The sequence below is a fragment of the Hemitrygon akajei genome, chromosome 2 (genome assembly GCF_048418815.1).
Source record: "Hemitrygon akajei chromosome 2, sHemAka1.3, whole genome shotgun sequence".
Lineage (NCBI taxonomy): Eukaryota > Metazoa > Chordata > Chondrichthyes > Myliobatiformes > Dasyatidae > Hemitrygon > Hemitrygon akajei.
This window is the reverse complement of record NC_133125.1, coordinates 160,188,058-160,197,553: the sequence shown is the minus strand read 5'-3', so window position 1 is coordinate 160,197,553 and position 9,496 is coordinate 160,188,058. Positions and strand designations below refer to the sequence as shown.

Sequence of the window (9,496 nt, the reverse complement as noted above, 5' to 3'; positions counted from 1 at the left end):
TTAGGCAGAAAATGGTGTTGGGTAGACTGATGGGACTGAAGGCCGATAAACCCCAGGGCCAGATGGTCTGCGTTCCACGGTACTTAAGGAGGTGGCTCTAGAAATCGTGGAAACAGTGGGAATCATTTTCCAATGGTCTATAGATTCCGGATCAGTTCCTGAGGATTGGAAGATAGCTAATGTTATCCCACTTTTTAAGAAAGGAGGGAGAGAGAAAACAGGGAATTATAGACCAGTTAGCCTGACATCAGTGGTGGGGAAGATGCTGGATTCAATTATAAAAGATGAAATAGCAGCACATCTGGATAGCAGTAACACGATCAGTCTGAGACAGCATGGATTTACGAAGGGGAAATCATGCTTGACTAATCTTCTGGAATTTTTTGAGGATGTAACCATGAAAATGGACAAGGGAGAGCCAGTGGATGTAGTGTACCTGGACTTTCAGAAAGCCTTTGATAAGGTCCCACATAGGAGATTAGTGGGCAAAATTAAAGCACATGGTATTGGGGGTAAGGTAGTCACATGGATAGAAAATTGGTTGGCAGACAGGAAACAAAGAGTAGGGATAAACAGGTCCTTTTCAGAATGGCAGGCAGTGACTAGTGGGGTACCACAAAGCTCGGTGCTGGGACCGCAGCTATTTACAATATACATTAATGATTTAGATGAAGGGATTAAAAGTAACATTAGCAAATTTGCAGATGACACAAAGCTGGGTAGTAGTGTGAAATATGAGGTGGATGTTAGGAGAATGCAGGGTGTCTTGGACAGGTTGAGTGAGTGGGCAGATGCAGTTTAATGTGGATAAATGTGAGGTTATTCACTTTGGTGGCAAGAACAGGAAGGCAGATTACTATCTGGTGTCAAGTTAGGAAAAGGGGAAGGACAACGAGATCTATGTGTCTTTGTTCATCAGTCACTGAAAGTAAGCATGCAGGTACAGCAGACAGTGAAGAAAGCTAATGGCATGTTGGCCTTCATAACAATGGGAGTTGAGTATAGGAGCAACAAGGTCCTTCTGCAGCTGTACAGGGTCCTGGAGAGACCACACCTGGAGTATCGTGTTCAGTTTTGGTCTCCAAATTAGAGGAAGGACATTCTTGCTATTGAGGGAGTGCAGCGTAGGTTCACGAGGTTAATTCCTGGGATGGTGACACTGTCATATGTTGGAAGATTAGAGCGACTGGACTTGTATACACTGGAATTTAGAAGGATGAGAGGGGATCTGATTGAAACTTATTAGATTATTAAAGGATTGGACACGCTAGAGGCAGGAAAACTGTTCCCGATGTTGGAGGAGTCCAGAAGCAGAGGCCACAGTTTAAGAATAAGGGGTAGGCCATTTAGAACAGAGTTGAAGTAAAAAATTTTCACCCAGAGAGTTGTGGATCTATGGAATGCTCTGCCTCAGAAGGCAGTGGAGGCCAATTCTCTGGATGCTTTCAAGAAAGAGTTAGATAGAGCTCTTAAAGATAGCGGAGTCAAGGGATCTGGGGAGAAGGCAGGAGCAGGGTACTGATTGTGGATGATCAGCCATGACCACATTGAATGGCGGTGCTGGCTCTAAAGGCAGAATGGCCTACTCCTGCACCTATTGTCTACTGTCTATTGTCTATTGTCTCTCGGAGGAAACGCACGTGGTCACAGGTGAATGTACAAACTCCTTACAGATAGCAGTGGGTGTGTGTTGCTGTGGCTTTATTTATTGATTTCCTCAAGCAAGACTTGTTCACTGCCTCTGATTGACAGTTTGAGGGTAAGAGGGTGAGGTGAGGAGAACTGAGGGTCAGTTCCATTGTGTCGGAAAAGGATAGGACACGGGTGTTCCAGAATTTACCAGGAGAGGGAGCCACAGGACAATATGGATATGTTAATCCTAAAGAGAAGACATGCAGGAATCTGGACTTTAATCCTTACCTTTCACACAGTGCTTGTCTTTGAATTATCCCTCTTCCCTACCCACACCTGGTTCCCTCTGCCCGTCAGTCTCCATCTCTTATCTGTCAGACCATGTCTCATCCCTCCCTCTCAACCCTCTGCACAATCTTCCCTCCACATTCTCTGTCCTGATGCAAGGTCATGGTTAGAAACCTCGACCATTCCTTTGTCTCCACAAAAGCTGCTTTCTCCGGCAATCTTTTTTTAATACTTGCCTCCGTCCACAATGTTTCAGAGGGACATTTGCTCATCTGATTCTCCAGAATCCAGATGATTTCAATTCAAAGTTCAGAGTAAATTTATTATCAAAGTATGTATATCTCACCATATACGACCCTGAGATTAATTTTTCTCAGCCATTATGAAATTGTCATTATCCTGTTTTGATCCATCCACATGCGTGTATCTGTCAGGAGTTTGTATGTTCTCCCTGTCACCACATGGGTTTCCTCCAGGTGCTCCAGTTTCCTCCCACAGTTCCAAGACATACCCATTGATCGGTTAACTGGTCATTGTAAATTGTCCCATATTGGGCCAGGGTTAAATCGAGGGATCGCTGGGTGGTGCGTAAGGGTCTATTCTGTGCTGTATCTCAGTGAATCAATAGCACGTAATGTTGAGGCATTGGTCAGATTGCACTTGGACTATTGTGAGCGGTTTTGGACCCTGATCTAAGAAAGGATGAGCTGGCACTGGAGAGGTTTCTGAGGAGGTTCATGAGAATGATCCCAGGAATGAAAGGGTTCATGGATGAAGAGTGTTTGATGGATGTGGGCCTATACTTGGTTTGGAAGAATAAAGGGTGTATCTCATTGAAACCTTTGAATATTGAAAGTCTGAAATAGAATGGATGCCGAGAGAATGTTTCCTATAGTGGTGAAGTCTAGGAATAGAGGGCACAGCCTCAGATACAAGGACACCACTTTAGAACAGAGATGAGAAGGAATTTCAGTGTTTCTCTACAGACTGAGTTATTTAATGATCCGTTGTCCTGTTTGATGTGAGGTTGAGGAGAGTGCTGAGGTCTGAAAGCAATTCAATACAATATCCATCATAGCATCATTTGGGGAATTATTGAGTGAGCAGAGGCCAGCATTCAATACCATTTCCCTAACCTTGTTTTGCATCTGCTGGGCACAGGGTCAGACCACCCCACCATTTGGTATTTATGCAACACCCAGACTTTGGTATATTCAGTATCAGCTCAGTGTCTGCAGGTGATGTGAAATCAGAGATGAAGTCAGCAGTGAGGTGGGTGGAAAAACGATGTAATCCATTTGAATGATATCATACAGCTTTGTGATTCTTTGATTTATTAATAGACAGAGAATGGAATAATAAGGATATTGAGGGACGCTGACACATCTTATAGTACAGATTCAGGTTCAGCTGGAATATTGTGCTCAGTTATGTGTAGCTCACTGTATGAAGGACATTAGACAGGATGCAGAAGAGACTTAATTGAATGATCACAGGGTTGGGGGAACACCAATTCCATGGGGACAATGGAGAATTTGGGGGCTGCTCCCATGGAGAGGGAAGATTATGAGAGGATTTGATGGAGATGTTCCAACTCTTGAAGGATTTCATAGAGAGCAACAGTTTCCCTGCAGTAAACTTGAAGCTTCCAGGTCAAGAGGTGAGAGTAGGTGAAGAGGGTGAATTGGACAATGTCACCAAACAAATGAGAAGGAATAGTCTCACCTCTGTTGCTCTTTCCCAACTTCCCGAAGTACCTCCCATCCAGTGAAGAGCATTTAGATCTGTGGCCAATGATGTAATACAGGAAGTACAGGAATCAATGTCCAGCCAGCAAGCTCCAACTCACGGCAACATAACCAGATCATCTGCTTTAGTGAAGTTGATCCAGAGCTGGTTTCATTGTGTCTCTTCCTCAAGATGCACCATTGGCTCTTTCACATCGACCGGAAAGGACGCAAGACCGTGGGTTATGTCAGATCTGAGAGTCAGCACATACAATTAGCAACACAACCTTTCTGCACAATTGAAACCATTGGGCCTGGACTTCATGCTCATCCCTGGTGTCGGACTTCAACCCAGAGCTGAGTCACCCATTGAGCCACAGGTGTCAGTAGCACCATCTTCATCTGTACCAAGAAGTGAAACTGGTGCAGTTGGGATAGGCAGATTCATGCAAGAGGTCTCCAACTTAGAACAGATCATCCCACGATGGAGATGGAGCTTGTGGAGAGATATCATGAAATAAAAACTGACAAGCATCTGGTAGGTCAGGCAGCATTTATGGAAGGTGAAATAGTTAAAGTTTCGATTGTGAGACCCTTAAACAGACTGAGAATGGGAAGGAAACCAGAAGAATGGTCTTAACCTCAAAGTTCAAAGTTGAAAGTAAATTTGTTATCGAAGTACCTGTACGTCACCATATGCAATGCTGAGATTTGCTTTCTTGCGGGCATACTCAGTAAATACAAGAAACACAACAGAGTCATGAAAGGCCCCAGCCGATAGGACAAGCAAATGACAACAAATTCTGCAATAAATAAATAAATAAACAAACAAACAAATAAATACACAATAAATATTGTGAATATGAGATATTCTCCACCACACATCTATACAAGTTTGTCAAAGTTTTAGTTGCCACACTGAATCTCCATTTACTTCTAAGGAAGTAGAGGCACTGCCTAGCTTTCTTCATACTTATCTTACGTGCTGGGCCTAGGACAGGTTCTCTGAAATGCTAACAGGAATTTAACATGGCTGCCTCTCTCCACCGCTGATCCTCCAATAAGGATTGGCTCATGGACCTCCAGTTTCCTCCACCTGAAGTCACCAATCATCTCCTTGATCTTGCTGACATTGTTTCCCAAATGTGCTGGCAACTGTGCTCAGGCAATAAGGGGCAGTTGTCACCAATAATGACCAGAAAATGCTGATGTGCCACCACCAGCACAGAAAGCACAGGCAGCACTGAAACGAGACTGACACTGAGGAAAGGGTGACCACCTCTATCTCCCAACCCCTCCCCCAGCTGAGACCGATGATAAAGGCAGCGGAAATGCCAAACAGGAGAGGTTAAATTGGAAGGGAGCCTACAGGCAAATATGGATAAGGAAGGAATTCTGCTGAATACCCCAGCCTCGGGAGATGCCATAGGCATCCAGATCCATCAGAGTGTGAACAATACAGTGTCCAGTACATACCAGCTTTGGGAAACCGGGGGTTGTAGAAAGGACAGTAGACCCCCACCCTTACCCCCCTCCTGGAGTCCGGGAGCAGACTAGTGTCCGGCGCCCCCCTGTTCAGAGAGACGGACGGTGTGGGTCAACTGGAGCAGGATGTTGGAGGAGGAACAGTGACCAGTCTCCCCCCCAGACACACCACCACATCACCTCACACATTGGGGGACCACCTGCAATACCTCAGGCAGATTACCAAGGCTGTGGGCGTGACAGTTCAGAGTGAGACCTGTGATTCCAGAACTCAAGTGTGGAGATACAAACAGGCTCTTTGGACATGCACAGTGTGAAGAAAATTGTGACGTGTGTTGCCAAGGTCAAGGGCTGATGTGACTTTGTCAAAAGAGTGTGGGTTACTACATCTCCAGAACTACTGCAGGAGGTCACAATGGTGTCCCATGGTTTGTCTGTGTGGTTGGGTGAAGAGTGTCTGCAAAGGGGTTCAGAGAGCAAGACAGGATCAGAGGGAACTGTGCAAACTCCAGACAGAGTTGGAGCAACTTCTGCTGCAGTCAAAGGGGATGGACGTGAGGGGAGGAGATACAGGAGGTGAAAGGCAGGCAACCCCAGCTCTTCCTGCTGAACCCTCCAAGGTCATCTTCCAACCCAGAGTCCACACCATGGAACAGTGTGAGGAATGCTCACACTACTTGTTCTAAAAGTCTCACAGTGGGTATCTGTGACCCTCAGCCCTGAGGAAGAGGAGGGCTCAGTAGCATCCTCACAGGTGGACATGTCGAGGGTCTGCAGATGCCAGTCATTATGACAGAGAGGTCACGAACAGCACAGCTTCCCAGAACCTCCTGTCCTATACCACTAGCAGTAAATGGGAGAGTCTGGACCAACCACTGACCGTGGAGAAGCTGATGGGCTCCATCCATTCCTTCCACTCGAATAAAATTCCCAGGTGCGAGGGCTTACCGGCTGAGTTATACTCGGCTCTGTGGGACTGAAAGGGATGTCATCAGAAGTTGGTGGCCCATCTGTTGAATGTAGATTACAAGATCACGTCCAAGGCCAGGCCAGTGTTATCTCTGTTCTGGGACAGGTGTCCACCCAGTCCAAAGCTGTGCTGTACCTACAGGAGGATCTTTGACAGCCTTGCCCTTGTCAGACATGTCATGCCTACGTGTCGGATGGGGGGAGTGGATGCCTGCCTGATCATTCTGGACCTGCAGAAAGGCTGTCCTCAGAATATCAAATTCACAAGTGATGGACTTACTCTCCAAAATAAGCTTTGAGGCAGCATTCAGGAATTGTATCCAGCTGCTCTATACAGATGTCTGCAGTACAGTACAAATCAATGGTTGGGAAGGAGAGGCAGGGAACAAATGTGGAGTCAGACTGGTTTTCCATTCCTCCTTCTCTTGTGTGCTGTATAGAACCCCTTGCCAAAGTTATCATGATGAAGAGGGTGACGTTGCTGGTCAGTGGATTGGATCCAGGTAAAAACCTTGTACATGGAGAGAACATCAGCATTAGTTTTCAGGCTGATCAGCATCTGCAACCAGCTGAAGTTGGCATCAGGGGCCAAGGCTGACCACACGAAGAGCGAGGCCATGCTCTTTGAAACTGGCCCGACCAATCCAGTGTCCTTTTCACCAAAAAGCCTTAATACGTGAAGGTGCTGGGGATCTGGTTTGTAGGGGCCAAGGTGTAAACAAGAATTGTCTGGAGTAGTGACAATTGCCAGGTCTTTAACATTTGATATATATGATATATTACAAGTCCTCTTTTCCCAACTTCTGAGCTTGATGCTATTCAAGGTTCAGTTTATTTACTAAGGAAAATAATTGTGAACCTTATTCAAACTTCGGTGCTATTATAAAATATAATTAGAAGAAGGATGGTATGGTAGCGTAGCACTATTACTGCGCCAGCAACCTAGGTTCAATTCTGCCAATGTCTGTAAGGAGCCTTTAGGTTCTCCCCACCACCGCGTGGGTTTCATCCAGGTGTTCTGTTTTCCTCCCTCCTTCTGAAGACATTCGGATTAGTAGGTTAATTGATCACATGGGTGTAACTTGGCCACACCATTTTGTTGGGCAGAAAGGGCCTGTTACTGTGCTGTATCTCTAAATATATATATATAGTGTATAGAGAGAGAAAGAGAAAGATAGGCTTGGAGATAAGATGGAGATAGAGAGAGATATTATGGAGATACAGATGGAGATAGAGAGAGATATTATGTTTGAAATTTATAAAAGGAATTCCTGGGCAAACCAGTTCTTGCCTGCTCTGTCAATCCCTCACTCCTCTTCTTTGTCAAAACAACGGCACAGAGGAATTGTTAAACCCGGGACAGAAATTAATAATCCTTACCGAACAGGCTGAACGCGATGTATTCACCTGGGATAGTTCAGCCCGTGTAGAGTCTTGATTGATGTTGAAGCGTTATGAGTTCACTCCACATCATTCTGCAAATCCACTCCCCGCTGGGAAGCTCCGTGACCCGGAGTACGGACACTTCTCTGCTCTGTGTGTGACAGTGAACAGGGTCAGTATCCCAGAGCACAGATCCGGCACAGATTATCTGCGAACGGGCATGGATCGGATGAGCTTCAGAACCAGAAAACTACATTCCCGGGTCGAGAAACCTGGATCACCCCTCAGTCTCTGGATATTTTCACTCGTTCACCTTTTCTGGCTTCTGCTCCAGCTTGGTGTGGTCGGTGCCGAAGGTAAGGGAATGACTTCAGATGTGAATCCGAGAGCCACAGTCTCCATTTCCGCGCTCGGAGACTGTGGTGTCACCACAACAGATTGCTGACTGAACAAGCTTTTTCTTTCGGGGAACTGCAGCTTTGCAAGCTGAAGTCTGTTGTCCGAGCCATTCGCTTTTTTAACAGCACAGTACATTACAAACATGACAAAGATCTTTAAATTTTGTTCACGTGACTGAAGGTATGCACAACTTACATGAACAAATAAACACAACACACCGGTGCCAGCTGAGAGAGAGAAAGAGGTAGTGTTCGGGGTTTTCAGTTCAATTCCAGACCCTGACTGTAATGGTAAATTGGAGGGACATGTAAAACTTTTCTTTTACATGTCATACAGAACTCCCGCGACATCAGTACATTGAGGTGGTACAAAGGAATATGTACAACAACGGAATGAGGTATGAAGAGTTACAGTTCCCCAGAAAGCTCAGTGCAAGCAGACTATGAGGTGAAAGGGCATGATGAGGTCAATTGTGAGGTCAAGTCTGCATCTTATCGTACTAGAGAACCATTCAAGGATCCTGGAGCAAATTTATTTGCCATAAATATTAACATGTATTCGGAATTTGCTGTAAGCACAAAAGGTCTCAGCCCAAAATGTCTATTGCTCATTAATTTCCAGAGCTGCTGCCTGACCTGCTGAGTTCCTCCACCATTTTGTGTGTGTTGCTGTGAATTTGCTGTTTCTGTGCTAGTGAGACATGAACATTGGCCTTCAGAGATCAAAGTATTGAGTCCAGGAATTGGGATGTTACGTTGAAGTTGTATAAGACATTGGTCAGCCTAATTTGAAGTATTGTGTGCAAGTTTTGGTCAATTACCTACAGAAAGGATGTAAAAGATTAAAAGAGAAAATTTACATGGATGTTGCTGGGACTCGAGGACCCGAGTTATAAGGAATGATTGAACAGGTTAGAACTTTATTCCCCAGAATTTGGAAGATTGAGAGTAGATTTGATAAAGGTATATAAAATTATGAGGGGTATAGATAGGGTAAATGCAAGCAGGCTTTTTCTGCTGAGGTTGAGTGAGACTGCAACTGAAGGTCGGGGGATAAGGTGAAAGGTGAAATGTTTAAGGGGAACGTGAGGGAATCTGTGGTGGTGAGAGTGTGGAATGAACGGCCAGTACAAGTGGTGAACGTGGTTTCGATTTCAATGTTCAAGAGAAGATTGGATAGGTACATGGATGGGAGTGGTATGCAGAGCTATGGTTTTGGTTTAGGTCGATGAGACGCTAAGGTTTCAATGGTTCTGTATGGACTGGATGGGCCAAAGGGCCTGCTTCTGTTGTTTTCTAGGACTAGGACTTCTAATAAACAGCATTCAATAATTATAAAGAATAATAAATGATATAAAATAAATTTAGAGTTTAAAGGACAGATATGGAACATAAATACATAGAAGTATAAATGTAAAAGTGTATAAATACATAAATACCTGTCTCTATTCACAATGTAAACAGCTTTATGAAAAGTAGTTTACAGTGCAGTCCAATGACTGAGGTAATATATGGAGGTGGGTGTAACTGAAATAATTGATCAGATTTATTACCTGGTGAAGAAACTTTTAAGATATGAAGTTTTTGTTTCAATAGTCCCATAATAGGTGGGCA

General features: G+C 44.7%; 1 protein-coding gene across 1 annotated transcript in view; it reads left to right on the top strand.

Annotated features, from left to right (window-relative positions):
* Window positions 1-7,475: 7,475 nt before the first annotated feature.
* The window catches only part of LOC140721225 (uncharacterized), a 96,855-nt gene continuing 94,834 nt past the window's right edge, over window positions 7,476-9,496 (top strand). Inside the window, exon 1 of the mRNA XM_073036083.1 lies at window positions 7,476-7,840. Within this exon, the coding sequence (XP_072892184.1) occupies window positions 7,543-7,840 (298 nt within the window). The 5' untranslated portion in view covers window positions 7,476-7,542. The remainder of the gene's footprint in view (window positions 7,841-9,496) is intronic.